This window comes from Camelus bactrianus, chromosome 12 (assembly GCF_048773025.1).
Source record: "Camelus bactrianus isolate YW-2024 breed Bactrian camel chromosome 12, ASM4877302v1, whole genome shotgun sequence".
In the NCBI taxonomy this organism is placed as follows: domain Eukaryota; kingdom Metazoa; phylum Chordata; class Mammalia; order Artiodactyla; family Camelidae; genus Camelus; species Camelus bactrianus.
This window is the reverse complement of record NC_133550.1, coordinates 7704755-7723878: the sequence shown is the minus strand read 5'-3', so window position 1 is coordinate 7723878 and position 19124 is coordinate 7704755. Positions and strand designations below refer to the sequence as shown.

The 19124-nt window shown below is 46.8% G+C and overlaps 1 protein-coding gene across 2 annotated transcripts; it reads right to left on the bottom strand.

Annotated features, from left to right (window-relative positions):
- Positions 1-845: 845 nt before the first annotated feature.
- On the bottom strand, positions 846-17756 carry ATP23 (ATP23 metallopeptidase and ATP synthase assembly factor homolog). Of its 2 annotated transcripts, none has more exons than XM_010946346.3 (6): positions 17345-17756; positions 14525-14570; positions 13778-13859; positions 10012-10149; positions 3758-3841; positions 846-1304 (listed from the first exon to the last, which is right to left on the bottom strand). In XM_010946346.3, the coding sequence occupies exons 1-6, from the start codon at positions 17529-17531 to the stop codon at positions 1101-1103; spliced, it is 741 nt and encodes a 246-aa protein (XP_010944648.2). In that variant the 5' UTR covers positions 17532-17756; the 3' UTR covers positions 846-1100. The 2 variants fall into 2 exon arrangements, with proteins under 2 accessions (XP_010944648.2, XP_045366132.2); XM_045510176.2 differs by having other exon boundaries at positions 846-1267; positions 17345-17670.
- Positions 17757-19124: the final 1368 nt, after the last annotated feature.

Below are 19124 nucleotides of genomic sequence, written 5' to 3'. Positions count from 1 at the left end.
TTACCTCATTTCCCTCAGTTTAAAAAAAAAAAAAGATTGTGAAAAATTTCAAACATTTACAAAGTACAGAGTAGTACAATGAATATCCTTGTATCCACCAATCCGTTTTGACAGTTGTCAACACTCTGCCATCTTGTTTAATCTGCACCTCCACCCACTCGCCACCCACCATTCAATTATTTTTTAAGATAGATTTTATATATATTGAGATGCATAAATATTGACTGTACCACTTTGACAATGGATACATGTGTGTAACTCAAATCACAAAGACATACAAATGGACAACAAGCAAGTGAAGAATGCTCAACATCACTGATCATCACAGAAATCCAAATCAAAGCCACAGTGAGACATCACCTCACACCTGTCAGAGTGGCTATCATTCAAAAAACAACAAATGACTAGTGTTGGCAAGGATGTGGAGAAAAGGAACCCTTGTGCACTGGTGGTAGGACTGTCAGCTCAGAGAAACAAGTCAGATGGGGAAAGACAAACACTGTGTGACTTCACTTATATGTGGAATCTAAAAACCAAATGAACAAACATCAAAACAGAGTCATAAATACAGAGAACAAATAGGTGGTTTCCAGGGGGGAGGGAGGAGAGAAATGATGTGGTATGACAGGAACTAACATAATGTTGCAGGTCAACCACAACATTTCAATAAATGTCCTCTCATGAGATCGGTCCATCTGTCTTTACGTGTAAGGTAAACAGTGGTCACCTTGACATCGTACAAAGGGCACACTTCACAGGTTTCAGAATCAAACTTTAAAAGAACCATATGTAATAAAAACAAATCACGATAATAAAAAATAAAACACAAATAAAAAACAAGTACATTGTAGAAAATATTGAAATGCAATTTATTTGCCTTATTTACCAAATGGTTAACTACAAAGATATAATTTTTGCCTTGGAGTTCAAGGCGGTTTCATTTTTCAGCACAGTTACTTTTTCTGATCATGTGCTACAGTCAGCATCTTCTGTGTCTCCTCAGTATTTAACTGACCGTTTACGTTTTACACGTTTGTCCACCGGGGAGCCGTACCTTCCTCATGCTCGCTGAAGCTCTGTGATATAACACGTCGTTGTCTTCATATGTTTGCGTAGTACCGATCCCGGTTCTGAAAGTCTCTGTGAGCGTGTCTTGCATACGTCTTGTTATGTGGGATCCTTCCGAAAGGTTCATGGTCATTGAAACAAGACTCAAAAACTTCATCAACAGCCTTCTGAGCGACTTCTTTGCTGATGTTCCGAACAGCTAGAATAGAAAGAATGGCTCTGTCTCGCACACAAGTCTAAGGAGAAAGAGGAGTGTGTGGCTTTAATTTGATATAAAAACTTAATCATAAAATATAACATTGTATATAATGTCTAAACCACAGTCAAAATTAATTTCCTCTCACACTGTTTTATTAATTTCTGTCATTCCAAAGAAGCAACATTAAATTATGGAGCATGTTCAGCTCAACCTAAAAGTATTTATGTGTAAGGATGACCTCCTCCCTCTCCTCATCTTTCCCAATAATATAAGCGGACGTCATTCTTGGAAGTTCTAGACGCTGTCTGCCAAACAGTAACTCCAAATTTACAAAATTATTTTTTTAAGTCTATAAATAAAGTTCTGGTTGAATTCTTTTTAATTTCAATAAATCTGAAATACACTTTACTCTGTGCCTCTCTCCCCTAACTCTGCGCTGACCAATGCTAGGTAGCTTTTCCTGGGAGGGGAACAGGAAACCACACATACATACACACAAAATTTGAAGGTGTCCTCATTTTTCAGGGAAAAAAAGAAAATCAAACAACTTTTTTCGTCCTGATTGTTCTTTGCATGGGCATTTAATTCTCTACCTAAGAAAATAATTTACTTAATGTTACATAGTGATAGACTAGAAGTTCTCAGTATTCTAATATTTTAAGAAATGTAAGGTTGGCCATTCTAATTCTTGAAGAGCTTTAAATCTGCTTCCTTCTCCACAGGCCCAAACTAAAAATCAAAATGGCATTCAACCTGTTCCTGAAAAACCACCAGACATGGATTCTGATGGCTGTGCACCCCGTCCATCACGGAGTTTTCTCTGTATGTGCCCAGTTTTACTCCAGCCTGATCAGCACGTTCATGAATACAGGAATATAAATCAGTGCTTCTCAGCCTGAAATCAAATGCCAATTTAAAAAATAAACCCGAGGTTTAGAGGAATAAGAAGGAGAGGAAGAACCGCCTAGAGCCATGACAGCAACTGCCGGAGAGAAGAAAGGTCTCCCCTCCAGGCATTAACACAGTAGTAAACATTTGTCTGCCTGCTGAGCCTCCAAGGTCAGGAGGCACAAGAGTAGATCACAATTCAGATTAACTTATTTCCAGATGAAATAGATTTCTGCTAAAAGTGTGCAGTTTTACAGTGAGTCACTGTAACTGACGTTTGCATTTCTTGGGTACATGCTGCATAAACCCAGGGCCTCTTCTCCCCGCACTGGCTCCCGTCACCCCCATAGATGTTCCATCCAGCGCTAGTTCTGACCGTTTTCTGCTGCTCTATCCAATGTAAGGAGCACAGACTTCTCTTTCAGACTCTGGGCCTCGGACCTCATGCTTTACCTGCCTCAGCCTCTTCTCTGGGATGTGCTGATGGGCACGCTACTTCCACCCTGCCCACTGACAGCCAGAACACACAGCTCATTCAAATGCCGCCCGGGCTGAATTTACCAGATGAGCAGGGACTCGAGGGCACAGAAGACACGCGGCACAAGACAAGCCAGTGACCCTCCGCTGACTTGGCACAGCCTGAACGCCTCACAGCCCAGTCCAAGTAGCCGCCCCTCCCAGGCCCAGGTCTGCCTTCCAGCTCCCATTCGGTAAGCTCACAGTTTCTCCCAATGGTTCGCTGTGGCTGTCAGCCTTCCTTCCCAGAGCTGAGTTCCTTTCTCCTCTAGAGAACCCAGGGCCTCCCTGCTGTTGTTCCAAGCTTGTCCTTTTTGCATCTGGCTGCACCTGCGATCCTGAGGCCCATGCACCTCACAAACTGGCCCGGCAACCTCTGGCCATAGACAGCCTCCGACCAGCCTCTCTCCACGTGTGAACACAGAGCCCCTGGGCTGCTGTGGGCAGGACCGCCCACATTCTCTATCAGTCCATCCATTCTAAACCCCCTCTCCCCCGTCCATCCATCGATCATGGACCTTAAAAGCTTTCTAGCAGGATGATCTTGCCTCTAGTTTTCTTTTGTGTTTCTGTTCTGTGTTGTTTACAAAATGTCTCTCAGCTCAGCTCATTATCAAGTCTGCGCCGAGCCAAAGCTCTGCCGTCACGTCACACAGCCGTAGGAGGCGTGCTACGACACAGCCACAGGCGGAGCTGAGTGCGGTCTGTTCTCAAAGGCATCGCTCTCCTGTCTCGAGAGCGCTGTGCTGGTTTCATGTGTAAGCCCAGGTCTGCTGGGATAAAAGTAAGACCGGCTGTGACTTCACTTCTGTCCTTCATCTGCCCCACCCAGAAGTGTCCCAAGAGCGAGCCCACGCTCTCGTCACTATAAAACCCTCTCACTCAGTCATGGGGCCATGGCCTCGCCTACAATTTGATGGTGGAACTGAACTTCATCTACTTGGCTTAAGCGGTATATATTTTGTACTCCTTTCATAGAAGCAGTTTTGTCAAATTTCAAATACTAAATGTACTTCTCATTTCTCTATTTGTTATTTCTACTCATAGCACTCTTGAGGGGAAATGATTTCAGGTGTTAGGTTTTACCTGGTGGTGTTGTTTTAATCCAAAATGTAACCTGAATATTTCATTGACAAGTGAGCAGTCTCCACTGAGGTTAGCAGCTCGAACCTACCACAAAGACAGAAGAAAAACAAAAAGAAAACAAGCACTTGTTTAATTGTAAAAGAATAAAAAATCGGCATGTTCTTCTGAGAGCAGAGTATCTGTAAGACTTAAATTTTTAACTCTACTGCCTTAAGTAGTTCTTAAGTTAAAAAAAAAAAAAAAGAGCAAATATCCACGAGCTATGCTAGACAACATCAAACATACGAGGGGCAATCACCTACCAAAAGGAATTTTCAGACCTTTACGCTGGAGCCTTACTTCTGGAACCTCAGCTGGACCTCTGAGTCAAAGACTGTGCTCTCTATATGATACAAGCACTTCTAGAAATTACCATGAGGACTTCAAGAAAGTATTCTTCCAAAGATCTACAAATTGAGTTTCAATATGGGCGTAAAACTGAATACAGCAGTGGGGAAGGTATAGCTCAGTGGTAGAGCGTGTGCTTAGCATGCATGAGGTCCTGGGTTCAATCCCCAGTACCTCCATTACAAATAAATAAGTAAGCCCAATTACCACCCCTCACCCCCTAAAAAACTTGAATATATCAGTATCTAAGACACTTTTTAAGCACATGAACCTCCCAGGCCTCCTAGCCCAAATCACTGAAACTGTCTTGGACCTTCCCTTAAACCTGTGTAACTCTGTGACCTTCCGCCAAGGCCTTGATTGGCCTGTGAGAAATTAAGTGGTTCAAAGCACCAAGAACATTCCAGACGGGTCATGCTATGAACACAACAGCCTGAGGTTAGGACATATTTTCTAATTTGATGTATCTTTAAGATAAAAAGCAGCTTTAACTATCACCACTCCTGTTCAACATAGTCTTGGAAGTCCTAGCCACAGCAATCAGGCAAGAGAGAGAAATAAAAGGGATCCACATTTGAAAAGAAGAGGTAAAAGTGTCACTATTTGCAGATGACATGATACTATATATAGAAAACCCTAAAAGGTCCACACAAAAACTACTAGAAATAATTAAAGAATTCAGCAAGGTAGCAGGTTACAAGAATAATGGTCAAAAGTCAGTTGCATTTCTTTACACTAACGATGAATCAACAGGAAACAAAAGTAAAGAAACAATCCCCTTTAAAATAGCACCCAAAGTAATAAAATACCTAGGAATAAATCTAACCAAGGAGGTGAAAGAATTATACACAGAAAACTATAAAACACTGATTAAGGAAATTAAAGAAGACTTAAAAATATGGAAAGATATCCCATGCTCCTGGATTGGAAGAATCAATATTGTTAAAATGGTCACACTGCCCAAGGCAATCTACAGATTTAATGCAACCCCTATCAAATTACCCAGGACATATTTCACAGAACTAGAACAAATCATAATAAAATTTATATGGAACCATCAAAGACCTAGAATTGCCGAAGCATTACTGAAGAGAAAGAAACAGGCTGGAGGAATAACTCTCCCAGACTTCAGACAATACTATAGAGCTACAGTCATCAAGACAGCATGGTATTGGTACAAAACCAGGCATATAGACCAAAGGAACACAACAGAGAGCCCAGAAATGAACCCACAAACTTTTGGTCAACTAATCTTTGACAAAGGAGGCAAGAATATACAATGGAATAAAGACAGTCTCTTCAGCAAATGGTGTTGGGAAAACTGGACAGCAGCATGCAAAGCAATGAAGCTAGAACACTCCCTTACACCATATACAAAAATCAACTCAAAATGGATCAAAGACTTAAAAATAAGACAAGATAAAATAAACCTCCTAGAAGAAAACATAGACAAAACATTATCTGACATACGTCTCAAAAATGTTCTCCTAAGGCAGTCTACCCAAGCAATAGAAATAAAAGCAAGAATAAACAAATGGGACCTAATGAAACTTACAAGCTTCTGCACAGCAAAGGAAACCATAAGAAAAACAAAATGACAACCTATGGAATGGGAGAACATTTTTGGAAATGAAACTGACAAAGGCTTGATCTCCAGAATATATAAGCAGCTCATACGACTTAATAAGAAGAAAACAAACAACCCAATCCAAAAATGGGCAGAAGACCTAAACAAGCAATTCTCCAAGGAAGAAATACAAACGATCAAAAGGCACATGAAAAAATGCTCCATGTCACTAATTATCAGAGAAATGCAAATCAAAACTACGATGAGGTATCACCAACACCAGTCAGAATGGCCGTCATTCAAAAGTCCACAAATGACAAATGCTGGAGAGGCTGTGGAGAAAAGGGAAGTCTCCTACACTGCTGGTGGGAATGCAGTTTGGTGCAGCCACTGTGGAAAACAGTATGGAGATTCCTCAAAAGACTAGGAATAGAGAGAAGCAAGATGGTGGAGTAGAAAGACACTTGTAGCTCACCCTCTCCCACAAATACACCAAAACTCACATCTATGGACCCACTCAGCCAACCAGAGCACCTGCCAAACTCCGACAGAACATCGCCCTCTTCAAAAGGCAAAGACGCCAAAAATCTGGTAGGAGAAAAGGAAAAAAGAAAGAAGAAAAAACAAAACAGTGTGGGACCGGTCCCACGGGGAGGGAGTGGCAAAGGAGGAATAGTGCTCATTCGCTGGGTCTCCCCTCTCCAATGGAGAGGCCAAGAGGACAGAGGGGGAGCCTCCAAGGCTCAGATCTGCTCCGAGCACCCCTTGACCAACAGAACTAAGTTAAATGGGCACAGAGGGTCCCCACGACACCCAGCCCAAGACACAAGCCAGCAGCTGGGGGCTGGGACAGGCCACCTGAGCCGGGCGGAGAACTGGGGCGGCTGCACTGAGGCAGCCCTGGGGGACTGCAGGGGGCTGCGTGCCATGGTTGGGAGGAGATACAGAGCTGAACTACCTCGGTCCCCCATAAATTGCGAAAAAAGCAAAGCAACAAGGCTAGTGTGCCCTGGGGGGAAGAGCACCGTAGCCTTTGTGTCCTCAGACCTGTGATGCTGTTACTGGAGCTTCGCGTGAGAAGAGAGGTGGGGTGCAGCCACAGCCACCATCTCCTCCCTGTGTGCAATGCCCAGGCAGGGTCGGGGCCGCACCCAGGGGCTCCGCAACCTCCCAGGCAGGACTGAGACTTGTTTACAGCCCAAGGCAGATAGGATCTTTCTGCCCTGGCACCTCAGAGAACTCGTGCCGCCAAGGCAAACAAGGAGCTGAGATTTGGCACAGAGCTGGGGCGGGGCTGTTCCGCGGTCTTCCCCGAGCCCGCCTACGGAGCGCTGACCCGAGGCAGAGCAGGCAGCTGCACAGAGCAGCGGAGCAACAGGTGCCAGGAGAGAGCAGGCAGCCACCCGCCTTCCTGGCAGGAACGCAGCACCTTACCACGGTGCTGGGCAGAGTGCAGCATCTGACTGCAGCATCGGGAGGGGGAGTGACCCGCTTGCCCATCGGCCACAGTGCCAGAGAGATAGGAGCAATATGAAAAAGCAGAGGAACCACTCCCAACCAAAAGATCAAGAGAAATCCCCTGAAAGCACGAGCAAGGAAATAGACATTGATGGTCCACTAGATCAAGATTTCAAAAAAGGAGTGATCAAAGTACTGAAGGAACTAAAAGAAATAGTCTTTAGAGTATAAAATATGTCAAAAATGAAATAGAAGCTATAAAGAAGAACCAAGCAGAATTAGTAAACTCATTTGCTGAGATGAGAGCTGACCTAAAGGCTGTGCAAAGCAGACTACATAATGCAGAGGAACGAATAAGTGACCTAGAAGACAGGACAACAGAAAGCACCCAATCAGAACAGCTGAGAGAAAAACAAATAAAAAAACAATGAAAACAATATAAGGGACCTATGGGATAATATAAAGTGTGCCCATCTATGCATAATAGGGGTTCCAGAAGGGGAAGAAAGAACAAAGGGGATTGAAAAGGTATTTGAAGAAATCGTGACTGCAAACTTCCCAAAGTTAAAGAAGGAATCAGATATCCTAGTACAGGAGGCTCAGAGGGTCCCAAACAGGAAGAACCCAAACAGACCCACACCAAGACACACCATAATCCAGATGGCCAGAGTCAAGGATAAAGAAATGATCCTAAAGGCAGCAAAAGAAAAACAAAGAATGAGTTACAAGGGAACCCCCATAACGCTCTCAGCTGATTTCTCTACACAAACTCTTCAGGCCAGAAGGGAGTGGCAAGATATATTCAAAGTCCTGAATGAAAAAAAGATGCAGCCTAGGATAGTCTATTCAGCAAGGCTGTCCTTTAGAATAGAAGGAGAGATAAAGAACTTCCCAGACAAGCAAAAACTAAGAGTTTAGCAACACTAAACTCATGCTAAAAGAAATATTTCTAAATAGAAAAGAAACAAGATGCTACAAAAATGAGAAACTCGTAACTGGAAAAGAGATAACTACCATGAATTACAAATAGAATAAACACAAAATTGTAAAAGAAGACATCTAAATTATTAAGAGTGGGAGAGGGAAGCAAGGAAAGCCACTGTGGAAAACAGTATGGAGATTTCTCAAAAGCCTAGGAATAGACTTACCATGTGACCCAGGAATCCCGCTCCTGGGCATATATCCAGAAGGAACCCTACTTCAAAAAGACACCTGCACCCCAATGTTCATAGCAGCACAATTTACAATAGCCGAGACATGGAAACAGCCTAAATTTCCATCAACAGATGACTGAATGAAGATGTGGTATATTTATACAATGGAATACTATTCAGCCATAAAAACCAACAACATAACGCCATTTGCAGCAACATGGATGTCCCTGGAGAAATGTCATTCTAAGTGAAGTAAGCCAGAAAGAGAAAGAAAAATACCATATGAGATCACTCATATGTGGAATCTTAAAAAAAAAAAAAAAAAAAAGAACATAAATACAAAACAGAAACAGACTCATAGACATAGAATACAAACTTATGGTTGCCAAGGGGGCGGGGGGTGGGAAGGGACAGACTAGGAGTTCAAAATCTGTAGGTACTGATAGGCATATGTAGAATAGATAAAGAAGATTATACTGTATAGCACAGGGAAATATATACAAGATCTTGTAGCTCACTGCGCAAAAAAATGTGACAATGAATATATGTATGTTAATGTATAACTGAAAAATTGTGCTCTACACTGGAATTTGACACAACATTGTAAAATGACTATAACTCAATAAAAAAAGTTAAAAAAAAAAAAGCAGCTTTAATTGGTAAAAATGTTGTGGAATTACCCACACAGATTCTATAACCAACCCAGCCACGTTTTCACTCATTGACTGCAATCAGAATGGCCCATTTCTTGTTACCTCTATAATAACATGGCTGTGTTCCTCTGAGGAGCTCGAAGGACTTAACACACTTTACCTAGCTAACTGGCATTAATTCTCCTAATACTCAAGAGAGATAAATATTTAAAAAGTCAGGTTTCAGGCTTCTCTACAAATAATGAGTTATAATTAGATGTAGTGGGGCTGCTTATTAATTTCAAGGGAAAGAGAAAATAATCTTAAGTTATAAAATATAAGCCTGGAATTTATATTAGTTTTTTTAACTTCTCAGGACACTGTACTCTTGAATCAATGAAATGCAAATATGAAACACAAATGTCTCTCTAGGAGGATATACACATGTGCACTTTGAGAGCAATCCAAAATGCTTAGTAATGAATAGCTTTCTATGCTGTGTTTTTTGAGACTAAATGTTTTACTCCAGGGAAGGCAAGAAGCTTTACCTACGGAAGGCAGCACAGCAAACCAGTCAAGAACCGTGGTTGTAATCCTGCCTCTGCCACTTACTGCCTACGGGGAATCGAAACCACCTCACTTGCACATATAACACGGGGATCACAGTGGCCACCTCAATGGGCCATTGTGAGGGTTACATAAAATCCACAAACAGAACAGGTTTGGCACACAGCCCTCAGTAAATGTTAACTATATTTTTTACATTATATGGTTTATTCCATAGGAAAAATAGTTTATTGTTATAATTAAAGTCATCACTACAATTAGGATTTAAAGGTTACATTTAAGACAATCCTAAAGATACTTAAAATGTCTCTTATATCTAAAAAATTGTATGCAATAGTTAAAATGGTTAAAATAGTAAAAATGGAAATTCAAGACTAATGTGGAATTATGACAAGAAAAGGAATGCGTTTAAATGAATCACACTTGAATAAAAAGTTCAAACACACAATGTTCCGGGGGAAAGAAGGTATCTTCCACCACAGAACTTACCTCAGAGCAGGCCAAATGTCGGACGTTGGTGAACCAGTCGACGTGCGCGCGACAATGATCAAACGCGTGAACGAGCTCGTGGGTGACCACTCTGCTCATGTGGGCCTGGTTACGGATATTATTCTGGCACAAAACAATCTAAGAGGCACCAAAACAAGAGAGGTTCCATTATCTCTAAAGTCTCCTCTCATCTCGTGGATTCCACCTTCTCTCTCACCTGAGGGGCTCCTCCACTTGGAGTGCCTCCACCCTCTTGTCTGCAAACCCCACACCAATCCATCCAGCCGGGCCTGGTCCTAACCAAACGGGCCCCGTTGAGCCTTCCCCAGTGCCTCACTTCCCCTTCTCCGCTCTCTGGACTTCCACAGCACTTGGATTAGGGACATTTATTCACATACCATCTTCACTGGGTTCACCGTACCGGTCTGTCCTGGGCTCCACAGCCTTACAATTAAGAGAGTGGACTTTGGAATAAAGCAGGGAGGTTCAGATTCCAGCCCTACCCTTCTCTAATTCAGCGACCTTGGGCAAGTTTCTTAGGCTTTCTGTGCCTCAGTTTCCTCAACTATAAAAAGGAGACAATTAAAGCACCTACCTTATAGAATTATGAGAATTAAATGAGAATACATGTAAAATGCTCCTTATCAAGTATCTGAATGAGGAATGAATCAACAATGAATGACCACTACTGTCCCATTCTACTAGAATCGCCAGGAAAAGTCCTCGGAAAGACCTTCAGAAAGAAGTGCAAAAAGCCAACAGCACATGGGGCAGGACCCTATAAGAATAATACAGACGTGAGGGATCCTAATGATAATAGTTTCCACTTACTGTGAATTTACTGTGTGAAGATGCTAGGATATGTGCCAGATACTTTATAAACATTCATTCAACATTCATTTACTCAACTAATATTTACCCAGACCTATTAGATTTATAATCTGCTAATGGAGATAGACATTAATCAAATGTGTAAACACATGCAATGACAGCTGTCATAAAGAAAAAGCCAGCCTGTCAGGAGTACATACAGTGAGAGTGCCCAACCCGCTCTGGAGGGTTGGGAAAGGTTTCTCTGCAGAAGGAATGTTGGAACTGGGCTCTAGCGGATGAATAGGAGTTACATTTGAGGAGAGGGGAAGAGAACATTCCAGACAGACAGAACAACATGTGCAACAGGGAGGGGGACGGCCGAGGGAACAGAGCATTTGACGAGCTGAAAGCAGGCCTGTAGCGCTGAAGCACAGAGTTGGAGGCGACAGGCAAGACATTAGGCTGGTGAGGTCAGCAGGAGCCAAATCATTCTTCTGACAACAGTGGGAAGTCACTGAAAGGAAGTGGTGAAATGCGGGTGTTTTTGTTTCATTTTGTTTTTACCCTTTTGACCACAGTTGGAAAAATAAGCAAAAGATGATCAAAACTGGATGCAGAGAGACTAGTTGAAGGCAAAGGAACTATTCTAGGCAAGAGATGACAGTACACGAGCTAGGATGGTGGGAGCCTAAAAAGGTATGTAGGAGACAGACTGGACAAAATGTGGTGATGGACAGAATATGGGAAGGGAATCAGAGGTATCAAGGATGACCCCTAAATTTCTGGCTTGGGTTATAAGACGAAGAGTGGCACCATTCACAGAGATACACAAAACTAAAAGACCGGGTTGGGTGGGGATGGAGGATGGTAAAAATCACCAATGTGGACTTGGATATGTCAGGTCTGAGGTGCCTCTAAGACATCCAAGTGTAGGTGTTCAGTGAACACCCTGGCTATGTGGATGCGGCATTCCAGACAGCTCTGACCTAGAAAAGTGACAGAGGTCCCCTTGGCAGAGCACAGAGCAAGAGAAGGGGGTCTAATAGCAAGGGTTACGGGACTTCGACATGTAAGGGCTGGCAGAGGAAGGTGAGCTAGCAGAGGAGCAACCCCGAGAGTGTTGTACACAGGAAACCAAGGCAAGAAACTGGCATCAGCTGTTAAAGTCAGGGGTACGCATGTGATGTGACCCCACAACTCCACTCCAGGTGGACTCCGAGGAGCAGCTCTCACCCACGTGCACCAGGGAAGAAGGTGAAGAACGCTCATGGCAGCGCTGTTCACAATCACAAAGTTGGAAGCAGTTGGTATTAGGCGGGCTAACCTCTAGTACAGACATAGCACGGAATAATACACAACAGTGAAACTAAATAAACCAGAGGGACACACAGTGCAGAAGAACCTCACAATGTTGAACAAAAGAATTAAGTTGAAGACTATATCTTCTGGGATTTCATAAAATGACAAAGTATTATGTATGACTCTAAGTATAAAGCTGAAAAGCAGGCAACTAAATAACACGTTGCCGGACTGTATACAGAGATGCTAAGACCACAGGGAGGCAGGGGATGATTATCACGGAGGTCAGAATCAGGAAGGGAGGACGAATGTGATCCAAGCAGGCAACACAGGCTTCTGAAGTCCTGGCAATGTTCCATTTCTCAAATCTGGGTGGCGCTTACACAGATGTTCATTTTATTATTATGACCGGGAGCGCACATCTAGGTTTTTTTTTACTCTTCTATATGAATGAGATACTTCACAAAATTTTTAATTTAAAAGAGAAGAACAGAGTGTCCAACTGTGTGTAACACTGCTGAGAAGTAAGCTGAAGATTCAAAGCGTCCACTCTATTTAAGCCCAGAAGGGGATGAAGCTACCACGACTCACCCTGGGAGCGGCAGGTGCTGTGATTATCGACTGACAAATGAGGAAGCTGAGAATAAGACAAACCACTTGCCCGAGCCCCACCGCTAACAAGCAGGGGAACCAGGATTTGAACTCACAGTCTGCCTGACTCCAGCACTCAGATGTCCCAGCCCTCTGCTGTAGCGCTCTCTCCCATGCTCACTGGGAAACAGCTACGCACAACCAAAGTGCACATAAAATCCCCCAGCGCGGAGCAGTTAGGTGCAGTCAAACGTCTGTTACATATTCATAACGGAAACAGTTCCTTATAACACTTTCATCTACCCTCATCACGTGACACATCCATCTACCCCTCAAGACTCAATCAAAACCCTCCAGGGACTTAAGACTAGTAATAACATTTATTGAATGCTCACTCTGCTTACTATGGTAAGCACTTTACAAGAGAAATCTCATTTAATTCTCATAACCATTCTGTAAGATAGATACAATTATTACCCACATTTTACGGATGAGAAAACACCCTCCCCTCATCAATAGTCTTCAAAGGTGTATCACTTCTCACCAGGCAAAGGTGAAACTCTTTAGCTTAGCCTTCAGAGCCTCCCAGCATACAGCTATCTTTCTTTCCAATCCTGTCTCTCCCCGCTCCCCTGCATCCCTGCCCTCCAGCTGGACTACACCACACGCCACTCCCCACATACACCCTGTGCGCTCCCAGCACGTCACCTGTGTTCATGCTACCCCTGCTTTGGGCAACAGTCTCTGCCCTCTTTGCCCCTGAAGAGGCTTTACATCCTCTAGCCGAATCTGCTGGCATCTTTCAGTCAATCACGTCACTGTCCCAGATTGGTAACCACACCCATCTAAAAGAGTTTAACCTGCCTCGATTTTTATCACTGTCTGCATTTATGTCTTGGCTCCCCCGTAAGAATGCAAGCGCCTTAAGAGTAAGGATCACAACGACCTCATTTTTTGAATCCCACACAGTCCACTGAACAGAATGCCCAGCTTGTGGAAGGCGCTCAGCAAATATCAGGAGGGAGAACCGGAGGAAAGAAAGCAACTCAAGTAAAGTGCCTACCTGAGACACTGAAGCGTCAAAGCCTCCACTGACATTCCCATTACAATCTTCACAAGAAAAGTGCCTTTCTTTGTTAACAGCACTAGAAGGCAAGAATGGATTAGAGAGACAAAGTCCAGAAGTGGGGTGCACGGGGCACAGGGGACCCGGATCCTACATCCCTCCACCGCTGCCACATATGACACCTTGGGAAAGCAACTTAACACCTTCAGGACTCAGGTCTCTCGTCTGTAAAATGAGGTAACTGTCTCTGCAAACTCTATCCCAGTTCAAATTCTATGCCATGATTCCATAAAGCATTTGGTCGACTAATTAAGACTGTACTGGAAATACACTGGAGTATCTGCCCTCGGGCCAGAATGTTAAGTAGTGGACCTCAGAAGTCACTCTTCTGATGCCCTCGAAGTTAAACACACCTGGAAGGCTCCTGCACATATAACAAACTGAGATTTCTTCCCCACTAAGGACAGTGCTGGGGGTGGCGTGGTGGAAGAGCCAGGTTTGGTAATTACTTACAAGGAAATGTTAAGTCCTGTCTTTCCTAGATACCCGAGGTGAATGGTAGAGCCAGAGACATGGAGTTAGGGCACAAGAGGTCTAGAAAGAACAGGCCTGCCTGGAGAGAGTGCAGCCACTCACTACCACCTACCATATGGCAAGGGCCTGGGGTCTGAAGTAGTTTTAGTTTTTTATTTTTTGTTTTTAGCAGCCAGAATATAGAGCAGCACCTCAAAAAGATTTACTTACCAACCCGAATACTTCATGGCATCAAGCAGAAGTTTGACATATGGATCTAGAAAGATATTGTTTCAATTACATATGCTATTTAGAACAAATAGCACCAATCAAGTTACTCAAATAGCAGTAAAAGATATTATCAAAATGTATCTCACAAATCTTAGTGAAGTAATACTATCTTAAAATTGACAAAAATGAATGTAAAAAGACAAACTTAAATTAACATAAAAGCAAGTCTTTAATGAAATGAGACACTAATACAAATACCAAGATGGGTACCACCGAACATCTTAGATAATATCAAATATACCTTCCAGTTAAATGATCAAACACAATGTATTAAAGTATACACCAAAAGACTAAGGGAATCTGGGCCACAGCCATAGAAATAAGCAGCAGCATAGAATCCAGGTTGTCTGTCCTGGTCCATATGCAGCGTCCCATTCTGAGTACAGTACCACACTCTAAACAGGACCTGCCAACTGCAGCTCTTCCCGGGGGGGAAAGTGACTGGAAGAGCACAGGACTATACTGGAAGCAAGAAAGGGATCTGTGGATTTGGAAAAGAGAAAGAACTAGGAATGGTAGCTTTAAGTATTTGAAAGGGTGCCATAGGGGAACAGAGTCAGTCAGCATTTCTTCAGAGGACAGAACAAGGACCAAAGGGTAGAAGTTACATGGGGCAGATTTCAACTCAGCGTGAGAAAGGGTTTTTCCAACAATTAAAGCTGTCGGTACAACAGCCGGGTAGCCCCAAAGAACCTCAGAGAACAGAACACCTGTTCCAGCAGAGGTGTGCAAACACTCTGGTCAGTGGTGGGGGTGGAAAGGCCTGGACAACTCCCGAGGGTCCTCCATTTCTAAGAGTCTATGAGCCTGGGACAATTACAGCAAACTACGACAAACCCAAATGTCTCTAGTACCAACTTTCATACAGAAGTCTTGTCTGAGAGTACAAATGCACAGCAACTTAAATGACACAAGGGAAAAAATAGGAAAAGAAAGAAATCAAGTTTGTTCGCTTTTTTAAAGTGCTGAAAAGCAACAACAGACGAGGAAAAGGCAGTGCGGGATGAGAAAGCCAGGCATAGTTACTGCTTTACTAGTCTGCCCCCTCTTAAATGATAGTGTTAACAGTAAAACAGGTAGTAGTGGTAAGTATTTTTAGTGTACATGGGGTGTTAGGCACCATATCAAGCACATTATTATTCAAGGAACAAAGTTTTACAAAGTTGAAGTGGCTCCAAAAGTCTACAGTTCCCCGACTCTAAAAAAAAATTTTTTTTCCTCAGGGAGCACAGTCGTTTGGTACTTCAAAAAGGACCTGCAGTATTTAGAACTGATTTGATTTTGAGAAAAAGAAAACAAAGATCTCCCATGAGGCCTGGGCTCTCCCACCATATCCGCCCCAGGGATAGGATTTTAAAGCTGCAGGTTGATGCTTTAATACCAACAGGTTCTCCCAGCAGCCCTCCTCTTGAGAGGATAAGGTGGGTTAATTCCTCCTGAGGCTCAAGTTCAGCCCCTCACCCTCCTCACATCCTGTCTCAGCTCTTCCTCCACTTTGCGGCTCCTCCGCTGTAAGAACAGCTACCCTTTCTTTACGCAGCTCCTGATATGCTGGCACCTAACACTTGTAAATTCTATTCCTCATGACAAGGCTTAAAGAGATATTTTTAGCCTCCCTCCTTCTCCCTTTTTTTGTTTTGTTTTTTGTTTGTTCTGCAGATGAGGATAGAGGAGATCATGGAGTTAAATCACTCTTTCAAACCTAACAAGGAAAGGGACCAGAATTTGAACCCATGTCTAATTCTGCAGCCCATGTTTTCCACTGCATTTCACTTTGAAACATCTTAAAGGCAAGGTCCTAACTCATCTCTGTATTCTCCCATACCAGAACCTACGAGGCGTTCAATACATCCTTCCAAAGTAAATACAATGTCACCATTCCGCTATTTCCTTTCCTCCTCCCACCTCCCTTGATTCCCTAGATGCACAGAGTCGCAGCAAGGCTGGAAAATCTTTGGGTGGTTGATTCTTGAATTGCGACTGGCCCCAGCTATGAAATAGTAACCCTGCTTTGGGACAAATAAGTTTAAGTCTTTGATTTTCTAAATGTATCGAAAGTAAACTTAGGACGTCTATGGCAACGTAAGTGTTAAGGAATCTCTGGGACAACGTCCCTGGGACTGGAGAGAAGTTGGTCAGCAGGTGGTATTCCTATTTAACCCACAGCAGTGGTTCTTAACCTTTGGGGGGTCGTGGGCCTCCTTGAGAGTATTACGGAGCTATGGACTCTCTCCCCAGAAAAACGCATTCAGGAGCATACACACACGGTTTTGTAGTCCACGTCAGGAGTTTCTACACTCTGAAGTCCATCCATGTGTGAAGGTTAAGAACTCTTTCCAAGAAGACCACAATTGTAAAACTGTTGCTTTTGCACTGCCGGCAGTCAGTATGCCTTAATGAACGTGGCTCTCTAAAACTCTGCTTCACCTGCACTCAAGTCCCCACATTGCTGCATAATTTACCTAAGAAATCAGAGGATCTGGCAGACCAATGAGTGTCCTCGTTCATTCCACAAACAAGTGTAGTGCTGAAAGGGCCCTCTGCAACTCTTCTGTTAGGGAAACTGAGGCCCAGACGCCCATTCCCGCCCTCATGTGCCCAATCTGCCTAGACTCTACGCCGAGGGGCCCGAACTCAGCCCCCGCCACCCCTGGGGCCGAACCCAGAGCCCCTGGCCGAGGGGCGCCCAGGCCCCTCCCTGCCCACCCGGTCTCAGACACCACCTCCCCAGACGCCCCGCCTCCCGGTCACGGCTCCTACTTGTCTCCAGCGTCTTCAGGAGCATAAGCTGACACTTTTGGTTACTGGTGAAGAAACTGGAGAGGAACCCTTGCTGGGGCATCCCCTGAGCCGGCGGCTCGGAGAAGACTCGGCATCCGACGTGTTGCTGCTGCAGCTGCTCCCTCGCCGCGGGGCCCGGCCCGCGCTCATCTGGAGCTCCTGCCATGCCGCCCGCGGACCTTGCCGCTGCTTCCTCTCGCGTCGGGGGGCTGGGAGTGAAACAGGGAAGGTAACCTCCCTCCAGCCTACCCTCTGCCCATGCCTCCCCTCCGCCGGGCCGACCTGGCGCCAAGGACGTACGGCCGGAAGGGGCTTCAAGCCGGGAGAGGGAATGTGAACAGGGCAAGAGGCGCTGGGCGGAGTGACGGCAACGGGGCGGGGCGACGTCTATGGGGCGGGGTGAAAGGCGCGGGGCGGGGTGAAAGGCGCGGAGCGGGGTGGGGGAAAGAGGCGCGGGGGGCGGGGCGAGACGCGCAGGCGCGGGGCGGGGCGGGACTGAGAGGAGGCGTGGGGCGGGACGCGAGGCGCGGCGTGGGACGAGACGAGAGCGGGGAAGGCGGGAAGGAACGCGTGGGCGAGGAGGGGCGCGCGGGCTGGGCGGGAGGCATGGGGCGAGGCGCGGGGCAGGGCGGGGAGGAACGCGTGGGCGGGGCGGGGCGGGAGGCGTGGAGCGAGGCGGGACGTGAGAGGAGGCGCGGGGCGGGGCGCGCCGAGAGCGGGGCAGGGCGGGAAGGAACGCGTGGGCGGGGCGGGAGGCGTGGGGCGAGGAGCGGGGCGGGGCAGGGCGGGGAGGAACGCGTGGGCGGGGCGAGGTAGGCGTGGAGCGAGGCGGGACGTGAGAGGAGGCGCGGGGTGGGGCGAGACGAGAGCGGGGAAGGCGGGAAGGAACGCGTGGGCGGGGCGGGAGGCGTGGGGCGAGGCGGGACGTGAGAGGAGGCGTGGGGCGAGGCGCGGGGCGGGGCGAGACGAGAGCGGGGCAGGGTGGGAAGGAGCACCTGGGCGGGGTGGGAGGCGTGGGGCGAGGCGCGGGGCGGGGCGAGACGAGAGCGGGGAAGGCGGGAAGGAACGCGTGGGCGGGGCGGGCGGGGCGGGCCAGGGCGGGGAGGAACGCGTGGGGCGAGGCGCGGGGCGGGGCGAGACGAGAGCGGGGCAGGGTGGGAAGGAGCACCTGGGCGGGGCGGGAGGCGTGGGGCGAGGCGCGGGGCGGGGCGAGACGAGAGCGGGGCAGGGTGGAAGGAGCACCTGGGCGGGGCGGGAGGCGTGGGGCGAGGCGCGGGGCGGGGCGAGACGAGAGCGGGCCAGGGCGGGGAGGAACGCGTGGGCGGGGCGGGCCGGAGGCGTGGAGCGAGGCGGGGCGGGAGGCGTGGGGCGAGGCGCGGGGCGGGGCGAGACGAGAGCGGGGCGGGGCGAGACGAGAGCGGGGCAGGACGGGAAGGAACGCGTGGGCGGGGCGCGGCGGGCGGGATGGGAGGCGTGGAGCGAGGCGGGACGTGAGAGGAGGCGTGGGGCGGGGCGCGGGGTGTGGCGGAGCGCGCGGGGCGGGGCGCGCGGGCGGGGCGGGGCGGGAGGAGTGGAGCGAGGCGGGACGTGAGAGGAGGCGTGGGGCGAGGCGCGGGGCGGGGCGAGACGAGAGCGGGGCAGGGCGGGAAGGAGCGCCTGGGCGGGGCGGGAGGCGTGGGGCGAGGCGCGGGGCGGGGCGAGACGAGAGCGGGGCAGGGCGGGAAGGAACGCGCGGGTGGGGCGGGGCGGGGCGGGCCGC